Source organism: Rhinolophus sinicus, chromosome 3 (genome assembly GCF_057876585.1).
Source record: "Rhinolophus sinicus isolate RSI-liver-muscle chromosome 3, RSI-T2T, whole genome shotgun sequence".
NCBI lineage: Eukaryota > Metazoa > Chordata > Mammalia > Chiroptera > Rhinolophidae > Rhinolophus > Rhinolophus sinicus.
Genome location: NC_142503.1, coordinates 146,422,051 through 146,449,501, shown reverse-complemented (window position 1 = coordinate 146,449,501; position 27,451 = coordinate 146,422,051). Strand labels below are relative to the sequence as shown.

Sequence of the window (27,451 nt, the reverse complement as noted above, 5' to 3'; positions counted from 1 at the left end):
GCTTAGATGCAATTCAGGTGGGATAGTGTAGCTAATAAAATTACAATTCTTCCATGGTATTCAGGTCCGAACAAAATAATTACTCCTATATCTCTAGTAGATCTGAGCGCTGTCTAGGGAAACAGCAGGGCCATTAATATATGTTATTTTGACATGGAAAGCTTATTCTGTCAAAATTCAAATATGCATTCAAAGAAATACTCTTGAGGTTGAAGATCTCTTTCTCTCTCTCTTTCTCTTTCTCTCTCTCTCTCTCTCTCTCTCTCTCTCTCTCTCTCTCTCTCTCTCTCTCTCTCTCTCTCTCTCTCTCTCTCTCTCTCATTTCCTGAGTCCACAGAAGCTTTCCAGATTCCTCTGAATCTATTGAGTATTTAAGCTTGGTGGGAATATTCTCTTTTCCTCTTCAAAGTCAAGTTCATACCTTTCTAGTATGATAGAATATTGCACATGAGCAGATTCAGATTTCTCCTTTCTTTTTATCTTATTATCTTCTGCTTTTCACAGGGATAGCTATAGTAGATTCTTTTGGACTGAGTGTAGTAGTGGGAAAAAATGCAAACTTTCACTGTGACAGCCAGCTTTATGGTTAGGAAAGCTACATTCCCAGTCAAACTGATCAAGGAGCCTAGAAGGTAAGCCAGAACTGTGGTTCTTAACCAGGAGTGTGTATCAGCATCTGCTGGCGAGTTTCTAAAAGTATACCTGCCCAAGCTCTAGGAGTGTGGGCTAGGCACATGTATTTGAGAAAGCACCACAGGTTATTGGTTGCACACCCCTGACAAAGCACATCTTCTCTCAAGAGTACATAGAGAATTTGGGCCTTTCTACTGAGGGCTGATGTTAAGGGCATTGTGTACGGAGGGAAGAGATTGGACCATCAGAGGAACACCTTCTGGACTGACTTCTGCTGTGGCACAGTGTTATCTAACTTCCTTGTTCTTTAGGATTCCTTAGTCAGAGTCCTCTTTCTCTATCTCTGTCCTCCTGACACTTTCTCTTTATTATTAAATCTATCCCTTTGAGAGCTCCCTGAACTTATGATTAGAGAAAGGAATTCAGATTTCACTCATTTCAAGTACACGTTTTATTCCAGAGATGAACTGAGTAAATTATGAACTTTGCAAAGTTATCTTTGGTTTTGATTTTTGCTTCCAGGGAATTGTTACCCAACCAGGAACTAGAAAGTTAAAAGTCAATGCTTAAAAAAAAAAAAAAAAGTCGTGGTAAAATATACATATACATAATATAAAATGTACCATATTAACCATTCTTAAGTGTACAGTTTAGTGGACTTACGTCCATTCACACTATTTTTTTTTATTTTTTTAAAAATTTATTGGGGTGACAATTGTTAGTAAAATTACATAGATTTCAGGTGTACAATTCTGTATTACATCATCTATAAATCCCATTGTGTGTTCACCACCCAGAGTCAGTTCTCCTTCCACCACCATATATTTGATCCCCTTTACCCTCATCTCCCACCCCCCAGCCCCCTTACCCTCTGGTAACCACTAAACTATTGTCTGTGTCTATGAGTTTTCATTCACACTATTTTAAGGTCAGTCCTTAAATGTGGAATCAAAGGACTAGTTTGCAACTTTGCAAAACTCTTGAAAGGAGATCAAAGGGAAATTCTTTTTTTAAAGACAGACAGCAGGGAACTTCAGAAAGTCTTCAGTGAATTTCCAGAATCCAAATACCCTTCCTGTCTTTCTTAACCTCTTCAGTCTCTACTTGAATCATGGATACACATAGGCTTTGTGTCAGGCTGTTGAGGTGAGGAAAGCATTATCGTTGCCTTAAGAGCAAATTCTTACTAGGTCCCAGGCAATTGCTAAATGCTCAAGGTACAAAGGAGAACAACAGCAGCTATCATCTCTGTCCTCCAGGAATTTCTAGTCTATTAGGGAAGTGAAAGTAAATCATTTATAAGGGCACTAAAGAGGCCGAGACAAGGAGGGTCTTGTAGTAGCCCAGACGAGAGACATCTACTTGGAAGGAATTTTCAGGAAGGCTCTCTGGAGGGGATAATGCTTGAGCCAAGTTTGAAAGGTGACTAGATATAACTCGGCAAAGAAATGAGGCAGAGAGATGTGGAAAGAAGGAGTGACTGCATGTGGTCTTTATACTTCGTTCTGGGCTTCATCTGTCTATTGCAGTCACCTCAGTTTATTGTTTCATTTTATAGCTGGTGTCAAATCTGAAGGAAGAAAATACTTTGCTGAAGCAGGAAAAAGAGACCCTTAATCACCTTATCGTGGAGCAGGCAAAGGAGATGACAGGTAAAGCTCACGTGGTCTCAACCTAATGCATGCCAACCTACCTCAGACCAAAGTTTTATAAGTTAGAGCTTTGCTTAGAGCTTAAATATTTTTAAGAGTTGAGACTGTCATCAGTAAGTTTATGAAGTTCTAAGAGGCAAGTGCTGTAAATATTTTGGTTGAATTAGTTGGCGAACTTATAAATCTGGTCTCTTTATGTACAAATGTGAACTAATATTTCATAAATATCATATGTAATTAGTCAATATATGTAATTTAAGAAATTAATTGTTCTTCATGTATGATTAATCAGTTATGGCTTATAGGATTCCTGTTGATTTAGGAAAAATTCTTGAGCTAATGGGTATATCTGTCTGTATGTAGTCTTTTTATTTATTTATTTATTTATTTATTTATTTATTTATTTGTTTGTTTATTTATTTATTTATTTATTTTTAAACCAATGTATATTATTCTCCCAAGATCAACCACTCTTTGCCACCAGACCAAAAAAGAAACAAACAAACAAAACACTCACCAATTTTTTGAATCGAGAACTAACTAGATGTGGACATTTGTTCAGTTTTCTCTTCGTGAGAGATTGGAGTGATAATTTACAAGGAATCCACATATAGATAAACTGGATAAGAAGATACATATCTGAACTAAAGTAATTGGTGGTGGAAATGGAAAGGAAGTGGTGGATTGGAATGAGGATATATTAAAAGAATCAACACAATGTTAGCATTTTTGATGTTATATTCATAAAAGGAATAAAAATATCTAAAGTTTTGATATGACGTATGTTATTAGTATTGAGGAAATTGAGGGGAAAAAAGTACCCGTTCATGAGGAAAATTAATGAGATCAGTTGGTTAGAGTGCTAAATTTTGGACGTCAGCTAGTGCCTGCAGATAGAGATGTTCTGAAAGCAAACTGAGATTGAAGACTAGAGAGAGAAAGAAATGAGCCGTAAGGTACCCACTAACACTATGGTGATAAGAGAGCCCTTTGTGCTTTCCCCACACCGCCCCCTCCCTCCCAATTAAAGGAAATAAGGTAAAAGAAAGAGAAGAAAATATGGAATTAAGCCTTATAGGATGACCATATGTAAGGGTTTAGATTTTTAACAAAAAAGAAGAAGAAGAAGCCAGAAAAGAAAACTAAGAAGGGAAGGGAGAAACAGTCACTAAAGACATAGAAAGAAGTCTGCTAGGGTGCAGAAGTGATGGAAAGATTCAGAATGATGAGAATACTTCCGGGAAAATATAAAATGTTATTCAAAACTGACTGAATGATAAGAACAAAGAACTAATAATGGGTTTACCTAGGGAAAATCTATTGATAGCCTTGGGCAGCTTCTACAAATGGTGGGAATAACAGGCAATTTATAGACTGTTATAGGGAGAAGAAATTCTTTCATTCCTTCATTTACAAATGATGAAAGCCCTGTGGTAAGGAAACACTGTGCTGGGCACCAGAGAAACAGTCGTGGTAAGACACTTGCAGCTGTTGTCCTCATGGAGCTGACAGAGAAACAAATAGTGAAGCAGCAGAAGCAGGCAGGGCAGATGAAGATTTAGCCACAAAATATGAAGGTAAAATGGGCCATAGTGGTAGGAAGCTTAACATTTATAAATATGGATGGTTGGCTCATTGAGTTAAAACATAGCTGAGCTTTGAGGTTTTTTTCACTTTGCTTAATCTGCACTCAGGGGCTCATCTCCAGCCTCCAGATGCTGTGCTAAGCAAATGCAGGCTTCTGGCAACAGACAGGGCAGAGTGGAGTGGGTAAAAGGAAGGTCGTGGTCCCCAGCAGCACATAGGAGAAGTAACAACACACATGACCAGGCATGGGGATCTCCTCTGGTTAGAAATGGGGGAGTAATATGACAGCGAGGGAATTCAGAGTGCAGGAAATTGGTAAATAGAACCCAGGACTGAGATGAACAGAGATTCTGTAGAGTAGGATAGCCAGGTCCTCTGAGAAGCCACCATTCCCTCAGAGGCTTGAGGAATATCTCTGACTTTTTAACAGCATGTACTAACTTGGACAAAAGAATTTTATGAATAGCCTGAAATAGAATACTATTGGAATAAAAAATATGTACTTTTATTACTAGACAATGACTAATGGAAGTTTGTCAAGGATATGCTGTAACCACTGAGTGAACTAGTGGCGCTAGTCTGTAGTACATGGAAGAACTCAGTAGATGATGGTTGTTTTTATGAATCAATTATTTCAGTTTTTGGTCATGATATTTTCTTTTCCTACATTCACTATGACGATAGTCTTCATAGATCATAGTGGTGCTAAAAGTAAAACCCCTTGCAGAGTTGCAGAGAAACTGGAAGTCAGTGTAAGTGTGGAGCCATCTTTGGTATACTTTTCTTTCAGAGACTATGGAGAAGAAGTTAGTAGAAGAAACAAAACAACTGGAACTCGATCTTAATGATGAAAGGCTGAGATACCAGAACCTTTTGAATGAGTTCAGTCGCTTAGAAGAACGATATGATGACCTCAAAGAAGAAATGACTCTGATGGTGGTGAGTCATGTGCTTCTTTTCAATGCAAAAGTTTAGACACATTCAAAAGTAGATAGAACAGCAGAACGAACCCCCATGTACTCCATGTACTCATCCCCCGATTCCAAAATGGTCAACACATTTCTACCCTCCATTCTACCCCCCCCCCCCGTCCCATCCCACCCAATGGATTGGATTGTTTTAAAGCAAATTCCAGAAATCATATGACATTATTCATAAATACGTAATAAAGTCGAACACTTTGAAGACTGGACTATACGACGGTATAAAGTCAGTACACCTAGACTTTATGTATTGAATGACTTAATGTAAAATTTGAATATAAAGCGAATATACATATAATTGAGTAGTTTCTCCACTGGTTTTTATTATAATTTCAAAGACATATTCCTACAAAAAGAAAGTTCAGCCTCTATTTGTAATAACTTATCTATTTCAAAGACTCTTCTGCATCTGGCAGTGTACCTCCCGTACTTTTAATAGTTCTTCTCTCCCTCCCTGTTCTGCTTCACCTGTTATCGGGAAACAAAGAATTCCCTAGCTCCCTTGTTCCCTAAAAGTATCAGCCTTAAAGATACCCTCCTGGCACAAATGGCCAGAAATGCTCTCAAATATCTTATTTAAAAAATATCTTATTTTTTTTTTAAAAAAGGTAATTTGATTATCTCTGGGGTATTTGCTTCAAATTTTGCTTCTATCTGGATCCTTTGACAAAATTTTAAAAATGTGACATTTGCAAAGTCACATTTCTTCTTTCACATTTTCTCATTCTCAGCTTTCTCTTGAGTTCTTTTTCTGTCTTTCAACATCGTGCTCCCCAGAGTTCCATTCTTGTGAGTATTTGTATCCTATTTACAGGATAACCGCACCAACATTTGTGGTTAATCTATGCTTCAGCTATGGCTAGAGCTGAGCTTTGTATCCCACGGGGTGTTTCTGAGGCCCCTAGTTACTTGGGATGCTAAGCAGTGGCATTGGGAAAGTAAATAATTGAGGTCAAATAAGGTGAGGATCAACCTGTTTACATAGAGATAAACAGATTTTTTTTTCCCTACAGAATTTTTTGGACTTTTTAAACAGTGTATGCCTTATAAACCTCAGAAAACAAAATGAGAGAAGCATATGCCATTTATCTCACTCCCGGAGCACATTCTAGGGACATCTGTGAGGTTAGCTAGTCTGCTCAGTCAGAGAGGGAGCCATCTGTAGAAAAGACCCTCCAGTAATGGCCGTCCTCCAGCAGCTTCACAGGGCTGGCTACTCCTTCCTGCTGAGCAAGTCTCTGCCTGCTATCCATTCTGTCCTCAGCAGTGCTGTGGGGGAAAAAAAGATGTAACCAAGTTCCAGGGGCAGTTCAGCTGCTTGATTTCTGATTTCTCAGCCTATAACCCTCTCTATTGTGTGACTATGACTCATTGTCATTCCTCTTGGGTAACAGAATGCTCAGAGGAAGGGAAAGGAAAAGAGCAGAGGAAGGAAGCTCAGAGGTTGCTTGCTTTCTAGCCTACTCTTCATTAGGTCTCATTTCCTAGCTCCAGATGCAATCAAGATCGCAGACTGCAGGAAATGTTTGCTGGGGATTGCAGAGAATAAAAATTTGCCTTTAGAATTTAGGACTAATTAAAATATTAATAGCAACAGCTCTTATTTTAATGTTTAGATAGAACTTTACAACTAACAGGTGGGTACTTGCCTAATATTTCATTGACACTTCTCTGCAAATGGAGCTCTCACTGCCACAAGGCTAAAGAAGCATTTTGTAGTAAACAAATTCCTCAAATGGATGGTGGGAACACTTAAGAGAGGGGAATGGATAGACTGCCTCAGGGCTTCCCTTACTCTGTGCCATGCAGGGGCCAAAGATAATGCCACTGAGTACCAGGGCCTAGATTTGTTTTCGCTGGTACCAAGAAGTGTCGTGGGATTTTTCTCCAGGAACATTCAATTGGAGGGCAGCGGCAATGAGAAAAGACTGATCCAGGGCTAAAGAGTTTCAAGCCAACAATGAAAGGATAATGAGGCAAGGGAATCCAGGCTTGTGAAGTGTTTGAAGATAAATTAATTCCAAGTAAGGAAGGAATCCATCAGTCACCAGTAGGGTCATTAATCCTGATGAAGGGGGTAAAATGGATTCAAGAAAAGAAGGAACTATGGGAGAGATGACAGAAGGGAAAGAGGAGGGGCTGCATGCAGATCTTGAAAAACAGGATGATCAAGTCAGTTGTTTGTCCTTATAACTGAATAACATTGAATAAAAACTGAAAGGCCACCAACAAGGTAGTTGTTGAATTACTGCAGGGTCCTAACAATTACAGCAGCGTCACTTACCGTTAATTGTATGCCTGTTATATCCCAGGTGCTATGCTGAAGTCTTTACTTGCACTGTCTTCTTTAATCCTCACATAAATCCTGTGAGGTAGATAATATTATAGTCCCCTTTATCGGTATGATGAAAGGGAGGCCTGGAGAAGGTGGGTAAGGGACAGGTAGGTGGCAGAGCTGGGATTCCTACTCAGCTCTCTCCTGTTTCAGACCCAGAGCACTTAACCGCGACGGTGTATCCAAAAGTTACATTAAGTAGCAAATATACAGTATTGCTTCTATTCATACTTTAACATGTGTCTAATAATACACACATGTAGGAAAAAAACTAGGGGTCTTACTCCTCTTTAATAAGCTTATTAAAAATCTTTGTCCTAGGGTTTCTGGACCTACCTGTTTTTCTTAATGACACAACCAATTTATTAAATAGACATCATCCTATACAAATGTTGGCTTGGACTAGGAAATCGAAGAGCACCTGTGTGTATAAACAGAGAGTAAACCTGAATGCCTTTGGCTTGATGTGTGGCAGTTCTCTCCTTTAATGTGCACCCCAGCTGCTATAGAGTGCAGAGGTTCTGGTGTGCATGGGTCTTCCCTACACACCGGAGGACAGGCTGGGCCTGCCTGGGAGACTTCCAACAGCCTCGGCCTGCTGGCTTCCCTGTGGCTGCACAGATGGATCTCTCGCCATACACCTGGATGTTTGGAAGGAAAGAGGCAAAGAAGCTCTTTGTGGCTTCAGGTTCTTCCTGCAGTGGGGAGAAGGAGGAAAGGAAATTGAACAGACCAGAAAGCTCTCAGAGGCCTTGCTGAAGCTCCCTGGATCGATAGTCCTGCGAGATCTAGGCGTCTGAACCTCACCACCTCTTCTGCTGAGGGCACACTAGGGGTGAGGGGCACAAACCCAGCCTTTTATTCCTTCTTCCTTCAAGCTCCTCCAGAAAGGAAAGGACGACAATTGCTTAATTTTCCTATTCCCCACAAGCTTTCTGAATGCAATTTCATAAGCATGTCATAAAATTGTCACCTTGACTCCTGAATTAATAACCCAAGGATCTTCACAGGATTCTTTGAGCAGTTTCTCGTCTCTCCTGCACTGTGCATCCTTCCCACTGCTGACTCCAGAGTCAACTTCATGCATAAAAGTGACAGAAATTATAGTCACCTAAGTGAAACTCCCTCCCTCCCTCCCATTTTTCCTTCCTTCTTCCCTTCCTTCCTCCCTTCTTTCCTTCCTTCTTTCCTTCCTTCCCTCCCTCCTTCCTTCCCTACCTCCCTCCTGCCCTCCCTCCCTCCCTGCCTAATTATACGCAAATACAGAGCAGTAAAATGGTTATGCTGTCATTAAGCATATCGTGTGAACTTTGGTCAGTTTTACTTGATCACAAGACTGAAGTCAGTGCTTGGGTGCCGAGGCATCATACCTGCACTTCACCCGGTGTGACTGGCTGGCCACTGACAACTTTAAAAACCTGAAGACGTCTCCACTGATCATCACAGATGATCTTCATTTGAGCATTTGGTTTTACAGCGGTTCTTGTCACGCCCTGCTGGTGCATCTCCCACTTTCTTTCCGCTCAGAACTTCACCCTTTCGTGAGGGTTCAGTCAAGGCAACATGGCACACATCAGTTGAGCATGAGAACAGCAAGTCAGTGAGTGGGGCTTAGAACCACGTTACAGTGGACGCTGCCTTGACTATGGCTGCTTTGGTGATGTTGTGTTCATTATGTCCGGTTTATTTGCTTTGCAGCATGTGCCTAAGCCTGGACACAAGAGAACAGACTCCACCCACAGCAGCAATGAGTCCGAATACACCTTTAGCTCTGAACTTGCAGAAACTGAAGACATTCCGTTGAGGACAGAGGTACGTTTAGACACCTGTCACTAACAGTAGAATGTGATCACGCTGCTATAACAGAACATTTCCATTGCAGAGTGGACCCCATTTGCCCATAACATTTGGTTTGAACTGTTGATTCTTCATAAGTGACTCATAGGTGCTTAATTAGCTGTGTGCATACATACTTATCGCACATACTTTTTGTCAATAGACATTTTAATTTTTAATGTAATTTTGATGACCAGATTTTCCCTTTTGTAATTCCCTTTTACACCTCAACTTATTCTATGTGTAGAAATATAATCTGTCATGAATTTATTTCAGGTGGAGGTAAATTGTTTAAAAAGTAAGCCCTTTGCCCTTGAATCTTACAAATACCAGTGCCCAAGAGTTTAGCAAAATTATTGCCTCTGTTTCATGACAGTGTTTACCAATGTCATTTTCTTCCACAAATATTCATGGAAAACAGCTTATAAATCTGCCTTAGTGTTTTCTGTTATGTGGTACAAAACCAAAATGACATATTACTGTAACTCCAAGAGTACAGTGACTTTAAGTTAGATTGTTCCCAAACCAATTCTCAGATCTTCTTTTCAACTATGACATTAGTTTCAGTAATGGGTAATTGAAGCACAACTCTTCTATTTTTATATCATACTCTGAGGAAATGGCCAAGCCAGGAATAGACTTCTTGCAGAATAGCTGAAAAAAAACAGAATGATTCTTTTCTTTCTTGTCTTAGTTTTACTTAAGAATGAAAGGTTCCTGCCTTCTCATTCTGATCATTTTAAAGAAAAATGTTACATAGTTGGGATGTCATATATACAAGTTGGAATCATACATGCAAGAAAGCTAAGTTACTTGTCCAAGGTCACCGCTTGTAAATGGCAGGGCCAGTATCCTCCCTAGGGCTTGTCTGTTCGGTGCTTCGTACTCTACCTCCTCCCATCCAGGGATTCTACTGTGTAGTTCTCCAGTCCCATCTCTGTCTATAGCTGACATTAGGCTGGAGACTCTCAACACAGCAGTATGGCCAGTACACAGCAGAGAGAGGTTGTTCCAAGTGTGCAACAAACCATCGCAAACTTTAGTGGTTTCAAATAGCAGCAGTTTATTATTGCTCACGCTCTTTGGGTTTTGACTGAGCCGTTCTGCCCGGTGTTGTTCGGGCCTCTCCCTGGGGCTTCTCTCTTTAGCAGCGTGGTGAGTGGGTTCTAAGAGACAAAGCAAAAGATGCCAGGCCTCCTAGGGCCAGGCCCCGAACTGGCACAGTGTCAATTCTGCCACATTCTATGGTCAAAACAAATGACAAGGCCAGCCCAAATTCATGGGGAAGGGAATAAACTTCGTCTCTTGGTGGGAGGAAAGGCATTTGTGTTAGGAGGAAACGTTGGTGGCCATCTTTGGAGACGCCTACAAAGTTAGACTTTGAAGATTTCAAAATGACAGTTTCTGAGCCTCTAGTGGATATGAAGGTTTTTGGATCTCATCCTGTTGGTCTTAGTGGGAATATTCCTTTCAGTAGTCTCAGGGAAGTAAGTGGTTTACAAACTGTTGGTTTCAATGTAACACCATGAGCAGCTCCTGCAAGGGAGGGAGAAAGCCATGGCAAAAAGGTTGTGTTGCAAATTAATTAGTATTAACTCAGGCCAAAGAGTCCTCTTGTTGGTAGTTTTGATTGAGGGCATTATATTTGTAAACTCAAAAAACGTTTATATGCTTAATGTAATTTTTACCAGTAACGGTACTTGTCAAGGTCTCTACTCTTTTCAAGTATTCTCCAAATTCTTACAGATTTGAGAGGAGGGGTAAGCCTTTTGTTTCTAATTCTTACCTGTTTTCTACCGAATCTTTTCTCAAGTTAAGAGATCGGTTAGAGTGAGATTCAGTACGTTTCTCATAGCGTTTGGATAATGACTATGAATGGGACTCCAGAAGTCACAGACAGGTCTTAGAGCATTGTGTACTGTCCTTCTCAAGCACGGGGCATTGCCCCCGAACCTTCTCTCAGTGACCGGGAAGGCTTTTCACCAGACTAGTCATGCTTGTTCCTTGTGCCTACTCGTAAGTACGTGATGGGAAACGTAGCTGGCTTTGGCTGGGAGTGCTGTCTTCACCACAGGACAGACCACGGAGCTTTCTGCCCTGGGCCTGACCCCTAGTCTTCCTTCTTGCTCATGTGCAGTCGTATAGGGAGGACAAATGGTATCTCTTCAATTAGATGTGTCGTGGGGGAGAAAAATGGGCGCCATCCAGAGCACTTTTACCAATCATTATGCCTCAAGCAATTTTGCACTTCTTAAATGTTATTTTTTGTGTTCTTCCATCTGTTTTAATGTTCCTATCTATAGAAAGTTGCTGTTATCTAGCAATCACCTAATTCTTTGTACAGTATTAACTGATAGCTAAAAAGTTACCCCATCCTATTTTAATGAGAGGATTCCTTTTAAACAAAAATGCCCATTCAAGGCTGAGAGAAATGATTCCCAAATGGCAACATTTTAGGTACAATGATGACACTTTAATATTATATTTTTTTCATAGGACAAAGTCTTCTATTACAGCGTAAAAAACATTAAATAATTAGAAATTTCACGGACACATATATCATTAATAGATATAAATTAAAAATACATAATATGGAATGTTTACATTGCTAAAATATAAGTATTTGTGAGATGTATTGAAATGAGTTTTTGTATGAATGAATTCTATAGTAATTCATGTTCAGGCAGGATGTTATCTTTGTTCTAAGTCAGGCTAGACTGTATGGTGAAGATCATATATCTAAACTTTCTCTTACTGTTTAGCATTACAAAAGTGGACAATAAGAAAAAGCCCAGATCTAACTAGTTTGTAGGTAAATGACCTTGACAACCTATAAATGTCTGACTTCTTAGTTTAGTTGATTCTTCTTAGGTGTTTTTTTTTTTTAGAACTGCGATAACACTGAACGTGACACTACTAAGAATTCACAGACGACCAATGATAGCCAATGAATATAAAAATTATTCAACCTTATCAAAAGGCAAAGAAGTGTAAATTAAAACAATAATGAACTATCACTTTTGGTCTATCAACTGAGACAATTTTTTTTTTGGTTTTTTTTATAACAGTCATTGCTCTTCCAGGCAAGGTGGTGTTTGCTGATGGAGTATAAACTGGCCCAACCAATTTAACAGATTTAAAAATGTGAAAGTTGAGATATTTGTGCTAGGATATTCATCTTAGTATATTTCAATAGTAAAAATGTAGGCATAACCTCCCTATCAGTAAGGTAATAGCAAAGCAAATGATGATACACGTGTCAACACAGCCATTACAAATTAAGGTTTAAAATGTCACATCATAAATTTGGAAAACAATTGTAATATGATGCTAAGTTTAAAAGACAAAATAAAATTATAACAAAAATATTATTCCAATTCTATAAATCTAGAGAAAAAATAGCATAGAAAAATTGTGAGTTTTTTCTGGATATGAGATTATGCCTGCATTTTTCTTCTTTGTATGTTTCTTATTTCCTAAATTTTCTATAAAAACTTATTTTGCCTTTATATCAGAAAAAAAAACATTCTTTTTAAAAACTGACAATTGGAAATATAAGATTTGCTAACCAGTTAAGAATTATACTTTGACTATTTAATTAAATAAATGTTATTGTTATTGTTCTGTTTCTTTCTATCTAACAAAGAGACTCCTTATTCTTTCCATTAACTCTAAGGATACAATTCTTTCTCTTCTTACCTCATTAAAAGTTCAAAACCAAAGTATTCAAGGTAAAACAATTAGGGCACTCTCAGAACTTCCATGATGGTGGTTAGTTCTCTCCATTTGCTTAGCTTTAATTCATGTGTCTTTATTTATCCTAGTAGTTTTCACTGTTTTAGAACCAATTGACATACTTTTAAAATGCTACTAGGTTATCTTTCAGTTTATTAAGGGATTTATATGTTTTGGTTTTTCAGTTTTCTCTCTGCTTGATCTCAAGTATTGATGCTGGCACTTCACCTTTTCAAAAATCATTTTTCCTGGTTACAAAAGAATTCAAATATAGAATGTATAAAGTATTAAATGAAACTTTCCCATAGTATTAGGTTTGTGCAAAAGTAATTGTGGTTTTTGTAATTTTTAACCTTTTAATCTGCAATTACTTTTGCACCAACCTAATACCTCCCATTCTCCAATGTAACCATGGATGGCCTTCTAGGTTTTTATATGCCATGTGCTAGATATGTGTAAAAGTCCCGAATATTTGTTTGTTTTTTAAGCACAATATAAGATCATAATATAAATACTGTCCTGCAACTTGTGTATTTCAGTTAATAGTTTTATCTAGGACACATTTATTTCCTCATGTAGATCTACTTCATTCTTTTTAACAGCTTAAAGTATGTCACAGTTGGCCTATACCATAATTTATTTAAGCAACTCTCCTATTGACTAACATTTGGGTTCTTTCAAGTTTTTTGCAATTACAAAAAATGCTGCAATGAATGAACATATTTTTCCATATATTTTTGTGTACTTGTATAAATATTTCTGTAGGATTAAGTCTTAAACATGGATTGCTAGGTTAAAGGGTGTCTATCACACATTTAGATGTTAATAAATACAGCTAACTGGCTCTTTTAAAAGTCCTAGTTCTATTTCCACTAATATCATATAAGACACTGTTACTGATACATGGCATTATTAATCTTAATGTGAGGGGAGAAGTAGACCCTCACTGTTGTTTAACTTGCATGTCTCCATTTATTAGCTGGGTTGGACATGTTATTTGTATATTCTTCAGCCATTTATATTTCTTCTGTAAGATAGCCTATTTTTCTGTTGGGCCATTCATCATTTTCTCATTGGCTTGTATGCCTTTTGGATCGTCTCAACCATCTTATTTTTTCTGGGGTTTAGGAGCCAAGCGAGAGGAAGGTGCCTCTGGATATGTCATTGTTCCTCAAGCTCCAGAAACGGGTCACGGAGCTGGAGCAGGAGAAGCAGGTGATGCAGGATGAGCTGGACCGCAAAGAGGAGCAGGTGCTTCGAAGCAGGGCAAAGGTGCGTATTGCTGCAACGAACACACACACAGATACACACACACACACACACACACACACACACACACACACACACACACACACAGTGCCCAGGCCCGCAGGCAAATGGGGCCCAGAGGCTCCAGTTCTGCTGTCTCTGCTTTAATGGGAGCTCATCCCAGGAATACCTTAACCAAGCAACCTTTGGTTTAAGTAGTGACGGGCTAAACTCTCCTCACTGTTGTCTGCAGAGCAAGGAAATATTCTGAGTAAAAATGTAACAATTAAAATATAACTACTTCTTTGTAAAGTCGAAAACTTTATATTTTTCCCTAGGAAGAAGAACGACCACCAATTAGAGGTGCAGAACTGGAATATGAGTCACTCAAGGTAATGGGAAGTTTCTGCCCAAGACGGAATATCATGTTTTGGCAAGAGGCCTGCTCAGAGCCTCTCTTTTTCTTATAGAACATCCTTAAGGGCACCCAAGGCCCTAGCTTAAGCCTTATTCAGGCATTATGTGTAGCCTTGTGTTCTTCCCTTTTGTAGAATCTATTTCATGTAAGCTAGAGTTCAGTCTAAGCAAAAACAGGACCAGTAGCTGCCATTGGAAGCTACAGAAGGTAGTAAAGGACTTGAACTCTAGTGTCAGACTGCCTGAGTTCAAATGCTAGATCCTCCACTATGTGGCTGCATGCAGGTTATGTATCCTTTCTGGGCCTCAGTTTTCTCATCTGAAAAATGGGAATAATGATAATATTTATTTTATAGGACTGTCATGAGGATTATATGAAGTAGTCTATGTAAACTGCTTAGAATAGTGCCCAGCACATAGTAAGTACCCAACAAATGCTGGCTGCTGTCATTATCGTCATTTTTAAATACAGATACTTTATATATCAGTTTTAATGCTTATAACAATCCTGAAAGTCAGTATTTTAGTTCTCATTTTATGGATGAGGAAATTGAGGCTAAGAGATATAAATAACTTCCCTAAGATAATCCCACTAGAGACTAGACAGGATTTGAACATAGGGGTCTCTGGCTCCCAGTCCCCTGCTCTAACCACCAAACCTACTGAAACTATGTGTTGTTGACAAAGGTAGCTAGCTATTAGTTTGCAGAGTAGAAACATATTTTAACTTATTTTTAAAAAACAGTTGAGAGGTGAGGATGCAGGTGGAGAATTTTGTCTTCTTACTGGTTAAAGGCAGTGTCTACCTAGACAGTGGTAAGCTGCCGCCGTGTGTCCCAGAGCAGTTGAACACAGGAAAAGGCACTGGATTAGGAACAGTAGTTCCTGAAATACAAAGCATCTTAGGTAACACAAGTTTAAAAAAGAAAAACAAGGCCCATTCCTTGATACAGAGCAGGCTGTGTCCCACCTGGCTCCTTCCTCTGCTTTCCAGAATCAGAACCTTGTGAGACTAAATAAAGCACCGCGGTGCTTTTAAATGACTGTCTACTTCAGTGTCTGCCAACCAGTATCCTTTGACATTTGTGTTTCAATGTCAGTAAATACAGTTTAGTAGCAGAACTCTATTCTGGGTTTGCACTGCTGTTATGTGAGCAGAACGTGCAGAGGGCCGTGCTAACTGGTGGCACAAGGGGGGCGGGCAGTGTGTGCAAGTAAGGGGGGGGCACAGGATGTGTATGTCCATCTGGACGGCCAAAGGAAGAGGTGGCCCATCCTCTCCTCCCACCTCTAAGCTTCTGCCAGCAACTTCAAAGCGTGCCATACAGGAAGTAAATATGAAAAAAATACCATTTGTTGTCACCAAAATGCTAAAGGGAATTTTATTGGTTTAAATAATATGGTAATTTTTTATTAGCAGTTAAAAGCCTAAGGTTTCAGTGATCTTTCCATTCTGCTTTACAAAGGAATTAAGAGGATGCTACCCAAGATTTCAGGGATCTACTCATTTGAAATATTCATTGGATATAACCTGACCAGCTGGACCCTCATAGTTGCCCTTATATTTACCCACAAATGAAACCTTCGCTCCTAGGGCTAGGCTAAACTCATCCCTGGGAACTCAGCAATCTCTCCGGGCCTGTGAACACGCCCTGGGCAGGCCTGGAATAAATTTGACTCTGGAATTTGGGTTGATGAAGTAAGCTACCATTCACCTTGCTCAATTCCACTGGATGTCAGACTTCCTAAATTGCAAGCAGAGCTCTCAGTAGAACCTGGAAGCCATTCACTAGGGTAGCTCTGATGACCTTTTCCAGAAGAATTCTTCTACAATCTTGGGGGAAGATGAGCGTTCCAATGTAAAGCTGAGAATGACAGTGATGAACTATTCTTTGTCTCTACATACAGCGTCAAGAACTAGAATCAGAAAACAAAAAACTAAAAAATGAGTTAAATGAGTTACGCAAGGCCCTTAGTGAGAAGAGTGCCCCCGAGGTGACTGCTCCAGGAGCACCCGCCTACCGTGTCCTCATGGAGCAGCTGACCTCTGTGAGTGAGGAACTGGACGTCCGCAAAGAGGAAGTCCTAATCTTGAGGTCTCAGCTGGTGAGCCAGAAAGAGGCCATCCAACCCAAGGTAAGAACGAGCAAGTGGCCAAAGAGGGTTTTTGGGGACTGGCCCCTATTTCCTCCTAGCCTTTCCCTCCCATTTAAAATGAAGCAAACACTTAAGAGCATTTTTAATCTAATTGAGGATATCATCATTTTAAAGCAAAAAAAAATCTCAATGTTGTTTTAAAACTATTGTGTCAATTAAAATGAGCAAAAAGCCAATAAAATCCCAAATGATCTTCAAAGTTTCATCTCTCACTCATGAGCAAAGGGCTTTTAAAATTAATCTTTTTGTAGTAATGTGGCCACAATAAATTTTGATCAAAAATAAAATTCTATTAAATACGAAAATTCATAAATTGTCTTGCTGTGGGAAGGTGTAAAATACAACTTTAAAATTATTTGTTGAAAATAGCCTGTTTAATTGGAAAGGCAACATATGAAAAGGTTAGAAATGAGATCAGTCAGTGGAAGTTACATAGAGATGATTTCTGCTCACTTTAGGGAGTTCTGTTTAATAGTGGGAGCTGTCCCAGTGGGGAGGGGCTGTGTTTAGTGACTCAACAGGAAGGACCCACACTGGAGAATGTAGATGACTCTTTGAAGTCCTTCCCTGCCCCCAGGTAATTAGAGATCTATCACTGCCATATGCTGATCAGAAAAGGGCCTCTTTGTAATTTGCCCTCAGACAAAAATGGTCTGAGTAATCGTCTTAGAGCCTAACCTGTATCCCTGCCCATGTGCGTGCAGCAAAGTGTTATCAAGACTTTAGGCCGTCAACTATCCCAACTGCGTGACATGCTGTATAAAATATGACTGTGATACAAGATGAACTGGATGCCTGAAAGATCTGAGAGTGTGTCTCTCAGAAATGATAGTTCTGCATGTGGTTAAGATAGTGAACCTGGTGCGTAAGTCTGGATTGATAAAGGCAACTCTCACCTAGGATTAATCCGGAAAAAATATCCAATTATCAAAATGAGGTGTGTGACTGAAGACTCCTAGGGGGTATGTTCTACTAATAAGTGGAGTTATATAAAGAAAGGGCTTCCTTATTTTAAAACAAATCACATACCCCTTAATTCTGAAATGAGAAGTTGGAGAGGTGAAGCTCTCCTTTGGCTGGGCCCTGCACATCTCACCTGTCTCACTTTGGTTCCCATGATGACCACTGTGGTTGGGCCTCATGAAACAAGGCCCCCTCGGCATGCTAGCTGGAGCAGAGTCCACAATCGGGATTCCTTTCTCTGATTCCCTTGTGACAAACTGGTATTCTCACAAGAAATTTTAGTAAAAGTTAAGGAAAAGAAAAATGAACCAAGGGGCACAAAAATCAATCCAGCTAACAGAGCACATCGTTCTAGGATCACACATTCTCACTTACCCATCTCACAGACTCCATGTAACACCTGCTTGCCAGCCCCTAGTGGGCTGGCTCTGTCAAACTGAAGTCCCTGCTTTCCAAGCTCCCAGCCTACACCTGGCAGCAGCTTGTCCTGTCCTCAGAAAAATGCCTATGATGCTGATTGAGACCTTTCAGATACCACAGGGCTATTCGTCCCACTCAGTTTCTAAGTCATAGACTCATCATTTCACAACTCCCGTGCAGAACAGTGGTGAGTGACACCCAGTGAGCAAGGCATGATCCAGCCTGGCCAGGTCTGGTTTATCTGCTCCACTTCCACGAGTGTTCTGGGAGGCTTTACTTGGACAAATGACATCCTATCAGGGCATTGCTATAACTCTCACAGACCGAGGATAAAAATTTCACCCATATACATTAACAGGAGGTTCATTTTCTCACATACTCAAAAATACTTTACAATTAGGGGAAAAAACAACAACTCAAAAAGGATTTCAAGCACTTGTTCCTGAGAATTAAGCGTTGCCATCACATAAATAGACAGTAATGTCCATTTCATGTCAGTTCCGTGAATATTAATTTATTTATCGAAATAGTTTTAGGAGAAACAATTTGTGGTTTTTACAGTTAGCTTTTATTTGTTATGATGGGGACTTGATGGAATTTATTTATGGAATTTATTTATTTATTTATGTTTTCTCCTTTTTTTTTTATGCTCACTGATTTGTGATTTTTCAGGATGACAAGGTAATTACAAAATTTTTAGTAAGTACTTCTATTTAATCCTAATTGTAGTTTACAAATATCGCTTTATATATGTAGTTGACGCTTTCTGGACACCAAGTCTATTTTTGTATTTACAAATTGATTTCCTATGTTAACCCCTCCTTATTTGGGAGGTGAATGGGAAAATACGGATGTAACAGGCTCCAGTCTGGCCCACAGCGAGGGCTCCACAACTGCTAATTCACAGTCAGCTCCGTGGCTCACTGTAGTAGTTATGCTAAGTCATCCCAGGTGGGGGAGGGACGCCCCTAACTTGGAGCTCACTCCAACGCACAGGCTCTCCCATGCTCTCATTTCTGTGGGCTGTGGGCTTGTTGGCCAATGCAAAGAGGAGCCGGAGTTGCTGAGCACACCCTTCCTGAGGAGGCTGGGACTTTTCCACATGGTGCAACCCTTTCATCACTTCTGGCCACTGAATTGGGGCAGACAAACTGGGCAGTGAGTCAGAACTTCCTAACACTGGCCGTCCAAGTGTGATCTCAGGCACCAACCACCGCTTCTTAGCTAAGATAGGCCCGATGAGCGAAGGGTGGACTGACCACCTGCTGCCAGGACGGCACCATACTAAGAAGCCTATCTTTCTTTAGGATTAGTTAATTAGGCGAGTTAGCTAATTTACTAAAAGTTCAAGACCACATCCTGTAGGTAGGTCCTCATATCAGAGTATCCATGTAGCATTATAGAATCTGGGCCTTTGGGAGTGATTACTTAAAATTTCAAAATCTGAGTATGAATGACCCTTTATAGAATAGAAAGATTTTCTGCCTTGCGGGGAAAAAGGAAAAAGAAATTTTCTATGAAATTTGTACTAAAATATTTATAAAACAGATAAAGAAATGCTATATGGGGTGTTTATGGGAAAGACATTTAAAATTCAATAAAATATAAGCTTTTGTTAATAGCTTTTATCAGATTATATTTGGTTTTCTCTAAGGAAGCATTTATAAACTCACAAAAGGACAACATTAGGAGAAAAGTGGGATTTTTAAAAAAAGGATGCTTCTTATGAATGCTGAAATTCAAAAGCAAGTATTTGTTGGCTCTACTTGGCATTAAAGTTATCTTGAATCTGGTCTCTAAGGTCATGGTATTTGAAGTGTATCCTATTGACACCATTTCATTGTGAAACCAGACTATAGAGCAAACCATGACCAAAGGATCAGACATATATACTATTGAGGCAAATGGAGTGGGCCCTTGGGTTCTAAAGTGTACTTTTCATTAGAAACTATAGAGCAGTAGTTCTTATTGTCTGTTCTTGCCCTGATTTAGGAGAGAGGTAAAGAGAGTAGCTGAGTAGAAGCAAGATTTTGAAATTACATTGGTTGTCAGATAGATTAGACCAAAAAGGGAAGTAGAAATGTTAGCAGAAAATTCCTTTTTTGTACAAAATCTTTAGTAATTCTGACCTGTCAGATGTTTATTTCAAAAGCGTCATGCTATACTGTAATAGAGGGAAAAAGAATTGAATAACAGCAGATGATAGATATTTACAAGAAGCTAAATCCTCCCCATTTATATTTATCTAAAGAAGTGAGGGAAAAAAACTTAATTTTGCTAAAGCATGTTATATAAATGCCATCTTATCTGTACTGAGTTTTTAATGGAAAAATGAGGTTTATGTCAAACGTTTAGTGTTTTATTGGGGTGTTTTTGTTTTATTATAACTGATCAGAAAGTAGTAGAAAGAACAGCTTTGTCCATTTCACTAAATAGTTATTTAGTGATCTTGCCTGATTATTGTTCTGATGCTGTATTCTCTCTACCCCGACACACATAATGTAAAACACACATAGCCCATCAGTTGTTTTGTTTACAGGGCAATGGTACCCTAGAATCTCACTACCTTTGTAATGGAGCATTAAGGATTCTCAGGAAAGGGACCGAAGCTTCCTCTCTCTTAGCTGCCTGACCCCCTCTCCTCTTGCATTTTTGTGGCTGGAGCTGATGCTCGGGAGGGGCCGAGCTGTGGGGGAGCACATAAAGCCCTCTATTCTGGAGGAAAGAAACATGTATGTGGTCCAAAGCTTCTGAGTTGATTCTTAATGAATGTGGAAATGTGTCATTTCCTCCTTCAGAATACAATGACAGATTCCACAATACTTTTGGAAGACGTACAAAAAATGAAAGATAAAGGTGAAATAGCACAAGCATACATTGGTTTGAAAGAAACAAACAGGTAAGTTCACCCTTTTTTATTCATTTGTTTTAATATTCCTGATCTTGTGTCTTCAGGCCTCTTGTACAGTACATCAGCGTGTTTATGCATCCACTGACCTTTAAAGGGAATCCAAGTGTTTCAGTATAGCCCCAGTTAAATCTCATTTGTGATGTAAGGCAGCAGTATTGATGAGAGGTATCAGGGAAAATGTTCTTTACATCAAGGGAATATATGTCTGTATATTTAAGGGCCTACCTAGCCTTGAGAGGGAAACCAGTCACTAACTGTTGGACTGCCTTGGGGAGTCACTTTCATTTATTATTCAGGCTGGTTATTCGGGAAGGTTTGTAGAGGCAACTGCAGCTTTTAGTAATTGGAACTTAATGTGAAGAGCAATGATGAAGTATCTGGAATCCATCAGTGTTCGCCATAGAATTCTAAAAGGGGACCATGATCTCTACAATGGGACCCTGATAACCAAGACCAAGTTTTTGTCATGTTTCCCTAAGGTGTTCTGAGAAAACCCTAACGCTGGTTTTATCCCATTTACTCTAAATATGAATGAAGTTGCAAAGGGCACTTAGCTCAGTCAGTATACACTTAAGAAGCCGAGGTGGGTTGACTGAGACAGCAGGATTTGCACAGTCATTAAATGACTGAACTTTCCGGAAGCTTTTTCTCTAGCTGAGATTATCACAAAGTAACGGCTCATCTGTGGAATTCCCTGGGCCTTCTTGTCAGCCCTTCCCAACCTTCCTGCCTTAGTGCTGTTGAGTTCTGAACTTAAAAGACTACATGCTTACAAGAACATGGCCAGCGATGATCGGCGAGAAAGATAGTTCTGGAGATTTTTATTATCAGTGTGCAGTCTAGGTCTCTTGTTGCATGGTATCGGGGGGGTAGATAGAAAAATGTCACAAACTAAAGAACATCGCCATCCAAAACGCACAGTACTTATTGTCTTCTTCTATGGACAAGGGTGGAGAATGTCTATAAAAGTATTTGGTTAAACCTGAATTTAAATTTATGAATGTCAATTATAAATAACACATATCTTGTATCTAAGACTGTGCAAGTATAAAAAGAGCTAGATTACACTGTTCAGTCACCCACTCAGCTGCTCAGTCACCAGGCCTGTGCTGCATGCCTCCTCCGTGCCAGGCCGTGTGACACACTCTCGGAAGGCAGCAGTCAGCAAGGTGAATGCGGTCCTTACTTATACAGGGTGATAGGCTGTTGGCGAGATAGCCAAGGGAATTTGGACTACACTCCAGTGACAGTGGAAGCTGTTGAAAGGTGTTAAGTAGGAGAATGATACAGAGACTTGAATTTTAGAAAGCTACGCCTGGCTCAGTGGTAGTGGAACAGGGTTGAAAGTGTCAAGACCAGTGAAGAGGCTATTCCTGTAATCAGATGACTGATTTTTGGTGACTTTGACTTGGTTGCTGGCAGTTGGGATTGAGAAATGGGACGCTTTGAAAGACACACAAGATGAGGTCACTAAACCTTGTGGTTTATTGGCTGCATAGGTGAGAAATAGGGAATCATGAGGGGTGAATCAAGTGTCTGTTGTGGGTTCTTGGCTGGATATGGTGATGCCATTTCATGTTCCTAGGTCTGGGGTGTGGGGAAGTACGGGGTGGAGACGATTAGTAAGATTCACAGATATTACATTTAAGGAGCTAAGAGGACATCTAAGGAGAGAAATCCCTTAGACAGTTGAAATACAGATCTGGAACCACAGAGAGATGCATAGGCTGAAATATAAATGTTGAAGTCATCAGGATATGGTAATACAATGGAAACCATGCAAATAGATGAACCCTCCAGGGAGAGATGGTAGGTGGAAAATAGAAGAACATGGTCTGGAATTTGTTTTATGTAAACATTGTATCAACGACAGAAGTCTAGGAGGAGGAATAAGGACCTCGGCTCTGGAGACAGGTAGCCCTGGGCTCCACTGCTCGCTGCTATGTAACCTCCACAGGTATCATACTTCTGAGCGTCCATGTCTTTCTCTGCAATGTGGCAAGTGGTATGTATTGGGTTACTGGGAGAGCTACATGAAATAATACATGCAGGAAAATGTAGAACAGTGTCTGACACTTAACAAACACTCAAAAATATTATTTATATACCAGGGGTAGAAAAAAACCTATAATAAAGTTCGTCATTATTATTTATCAATTATACATACTTTAAATAAAACATGTCATATCTCTAATATAAAAGCAGTTTCCCCAAGTCTTAAAATTATTTTTGACACAAAAAAAATCTTTTAAAAGTTGTGTTGTAAAAGCTGAGAGCTTTGGGTATCTTCTTATTTCTAAGTTACTCCTATAAGAATTTTTAAAGCCATTTTAAAGCTAGGAAATTAGACTTTATTAAGTTAAAACAAGTTCCTGCCCAGAAGACATAAAACTTCATTTTGAAATGGATTGTAAAGATTGCCACACAGAGACAATATCTGAACTTTTCATTATATATGTGTATGACTACTGTGGTTGTTTCTAATATAATATGTGACATATAAGATTCCTAGCTGAAAAAAATGTTGAAAAGCTACTTCTCACATTTTGAGTCATTTCCTATTTTGCAGGAAAAGTAGCTGTAAGTCCTTGATTATTTTGTTTTGATTTCTACCCATTTACGTGTGATGTTACATGTTACACATTTTTTTAGAAATTAACCAAAAATAATGTTTTGTGATAATGTCTTAAAGTCATCTGTAATTAACAAAAAGAATATATTGACTTAATAAAATATTGAAATACCATGTGCTGCTCCTGACTATCATCATCTCATTCCCATCCTGTATCCTTTTGTGTTTTGCATTGTTGTTCCTTTTGCATGGAAGATCGCCTGCTATGGATTGCCATGAGTTGAATGAGGATGGAGAGCTGTGGCTGGTTTATGAAGGGTTAAAACAAGCCAACAGGTTATATTTGTCTCCTCAGAAGGGAATGTTATTAATTTGTTGCTTTTCTTACTAACAGTGACCTCCTAACTTTAACTTCTATATTTCTTTTACATTAATTGTCTTCCTAGGTAAATTTCAGTAGAACTTAGAACATTCCGCCAAACCCCTTCCTAAAAACCGTCTCTACCAAGGAATGCTATTAAAGCTGAAATGGATTGATGGTGAACATAAGGGTTGCAGCCCATAAGTGAAAGGTGCTATCTAGAGTTCCCTTTAGACACTAGAATTTGTGAATATCTCACTAGGAGTTGGAAGAAAACCAAAACCTTTCAATTAGAGCTCAAACTACTGTGGAGAGATTCATACCTATTGTTTAGTGGTTTCTTGTTCGGAATAACCTAAAGGATATATGTGCCTGTGGCAACGTGGCTACATTCTTGTATATCATTATCACGGTGCCTAACAGCACTGCTAAGTATATGATTTGGCATTCTATGTGGTTATTGTGAAGTTCAAATTTGTGAAACAGCAAATCAGGAGGGTTTCCTACATTACTACAGTTCAAAATAATTACCCAAACTCAACATGTTAAATATGTGTAGGGGAAAACAAGTGAAATTGAAACAGCAACACCTTTCTAACACAGACACTCATCCTCTCTAGTGATATTTGTGTCTTAAAAATCTCATAAAAATACCATTTTAGTGATAAAATTTTAAAAATACTTATGCTATTTGTTCAAGGGGCTTCTGCTTATTCTGTTTTGTTTGTTCTAATCCTAAACCATTGTCATTAACTTTGTGGTGTTATTGGTTCAAATCCTTTTGAAATTGTATAATCACAAATAGTTTTAGTCTGCTGTTAATAGCTTGCTTGCAATGACAGCAAAAAGTTTTGCCCAGCAATCGGTAACCAAGGGGATTGGAATAAAAGGATATCTTTTCTTTCTCCATGTTAACTAATCCCTAACTGTAACTTTGTTTTGTGTTTAGAGAGGGGTGAATAGAGAAGTGGGGGTGCAAGGTGCATGGTAAAGGGAAGATGGTATTTCTCCCTGCTCTTCTCACTGCTAGTGCTCGGGTCTACTTACAGGCACAGCTGACTCGTATGTTTAATGCTCGAAGGCAGTAACCACTTTGTTGGTCCTATGAATATTTATGTTCTAAAGCCATGTCTTGTTAGAGTTTTGTTACTGATAGGGAAGTTTATGGGGAAAGAGAAGATGACAAATTGAGAATATATGTATATGAAATTTCAGAACTACCTGTTTGGATTTGGGTAAGTCTGTGTCTATTTCAGAGGAGTACTCCAGCCTTTCTGTCCTTCAGAGATAAAAGCAGAAAGTGAAAACGGGACCCTGGTTGCACCCTCTGCCTGAAATTAGTAACGCTGAAATTCTTAAAGCCATATTTATTAGCCGTAATCATTAGATTGGGAGTTTGTAATCTTGTCCTTCTACAGTGCAGAGTTATTCTGTGGCAAAGGCACTGTCTTTGCCAACTTCAGTGCTGGCTTGTAAATATAGAAAGCCAGATTAAAGCTGTGACTTTTGATTGTTTAAGTCATCGGTTCAAAAGAGCTACAACTCTTCCTATTTCTCAGGGCCTTTGAGAACTTTATATTTGTAGCAGGGCCTACAATTCAGAAAGACAAATGAGAGAGCATTCATTTCCATTTCTGGCCCTTGTTTGAGTTTCTTGACTTTAATCAAGTCAGAAGTTCCGCAGGTGCTAAAGAGTCCCCACTTTGCCAGCTCTTGCAAATGGGTACAAGCCTCACACCCACCACCCCTCAGTAGGGACTCTGGTCTCATCTCCCTGTCCTTCCTGTGTGGCTTCTCCACAGGCTCCTGGAATCCCAGCTCCAGTCGCAGAAGAGGAGCCATGAGAATGAGGCCGAGGCCCTCCGCGGGGAGATCCAGAGCCTGAAGGAAGAGAACAACCGGCAGCAGCAGCTGCTGGCCCAGAACCTGCAGCTGCCGCCCGAGGCGCGCATTGAGGCCAGCCTGCAGCATGAGATCACCCGGCTGACCAACGAGAACTTGGTGAGCAGAGCTGCCTGGGCCCACTCACTCCTCAGCAGGCAGGGCCTAGCCCTGCAGGATCGTTTTACTTTCTTGTTGATCAAACACATCCTCCAGGGCTGGGAAAACTCACTGCGCCACACTTGTTACCCTCTTATTCTAGCAGAGACAGAGTGAGGAACATATGACCTTGTTGGTAGACATGAAAAAGGCATGTGTGCAGGTTGTGTTATTCACAGAAGGCTCTCTGACCTAACTCGAAGGGTCTGGAAAGTATCACCTGACTGTATGCCTGGCCTTTGATATCCTCGTGAACCCAGGTGGTCACTTCTTCCATTTCCACTGAAGATTCTCTGCCATTGGAGAAGGTTGGTTATGCTTTTGTCACAAGAGAGACTGGGGCCAAGTTGTGTTCACCTTTGGTCCCCAATCAGCCGCCCAGGCCATCCCAGCCTCCATTGCTAGCAGCAAGCAGGGATTAGGGTTACGGTCAGGGAAGGCGGTTGGCAGGACCAAGCAGGCACTTTGGTTGGTGTTGGATGGAGCTCCCAGGTCAGGGAGGAGGGACAGCAGGATTCAAGTTTGTACATCGTTTTATTCTTTTAAACAGAACTTGTGCAATGATTGAGGAGATTTCTATTCCTTTGCCAGATTCTGGCACTCAGTCCAAGTTTTTTCTTTTTCTTCTTTCTTTCTGTCACAGAAAGTGTTTTCTAGAATATTTCTTTCTCAGTTACAAAATAACTTATTACAGATTTACAGATTTTTTTTTTTACCTACTCAAGTTTAATAACTATATTTATTAAATTTAAAGCCATTGAAAAGTTGTAAGTTATATAAATGTTGAATCACTATGTTGTACACCTGAAACTAATATAATGCTGTATGTGAATTGTAATTAAAAATAGTTTTAAAAGTCATTGAAAAGTTTTAATTCCACATTTCTATGTAAAATCTATGTTGTAGTTTTGAAAAAAACTTTTTAGGACTGGTAATGATTTGTCTTTTTTTTTTTTTTAAGTTCAGGGTTTTAATGACCTATAATAAAATAGTTTGGATTGTCTCTGAAGATTTAACAATCTGAATTATTCCTCCATTGCTCTATTAGTGGTCATTTACATTACAGATAGTTTTCTAGTGTCATCTATTCAACCATCTTTTACGTTAATTAGAATTAAAACCCAAAGGTGTCCTTTTCACATCCTGTCTGTCCCTGCTAGGAGAGGACGGCAACGTGCTGCGAGAGAGCACCATTGTGGGAATGGGAGAGGTGGCTAAGGGCGGTGTTTGGACTCTTTCTGCAGTAACCGAAATAGCACTAAATTGTGGGGGGAAGTCTTCTGAATTATGGACTATTTTTGCAATGTCATTTTATTACTCTCAAGTACACTGTTGCTGAAATTAAACTAACAATGCTTTAATGCCTAAAAATTGATGAATATACTAAATAGTATAATAATGATTGATCAGCATATAAATTCTGTGCTTATAAAATGATTGTCTTAAAGTACGAGGTGACACCGTGAAATACAGATGCTTCTGGGTGGCAGTTTCCCAGCGATTTTTCACTAAATTAAGCATTTCCCTTGCAACTTTGTCTAGTCTTAATTTTCTTGGCGATTTTCCATAGCTAATACAAAAATAAACTAAGTCCCCAAATT

At 39.5% G+C, this 27,451-nt stretch overlaps 1 protein-coding gene across 1 annotated transcript in view; it reads left to right on the top strand.

Annotated features, from left to right (window-relative positions):
• MYO5A (myosin VA) overlaps positions 1 to 27,451 on the top strand; it is a 158,963-nt gene that overhangs the window by 112,375 nt on the left and 19,137 nt on the right. The window contains exons 23-32 of the mRNA XM_074327734.2: positions 2,192 to 2,285; positions 4,663 to 4,811; positions 8,889 to 9,002; positions 13,890 to 14,033; positions 14,348 to 14,401; positions 16,335 to 16,562; positions 18,639 to 18,647; positions 20,765 to 20,865; positions 23,705 to 23,785; positions 25,613 to 25,811. Coding sequence (XP_074183835.2) covers positions 2,192 to 2,285; positions 4,663 to 4,811; positions 8,889 to 9,002; positions 13,890 to 14,033; positions 14,348 to 14,401; positions 16,335 to 16,562; positions 18,639 to 18,647; positions 20,765 to 20,865; positions 23,705 to 23,785; positions 25,613 to 25,811 — 1,173 coding nt within the window. The remainder of the gene's footprint in view (positions 1 to 2,191; positions 2,286 to 4,662; positions 4,812 to 8,888; positions 9,003 to 13,889; positions 14,034 to 14,347; positions 14,402 to 16,334; positions 16,563 to 18,638; positions 18,648 to 20,764; positions 20,866 to 23,704; positions 23,786 to 25,612; positions 25,812 to 27,451) is intronic.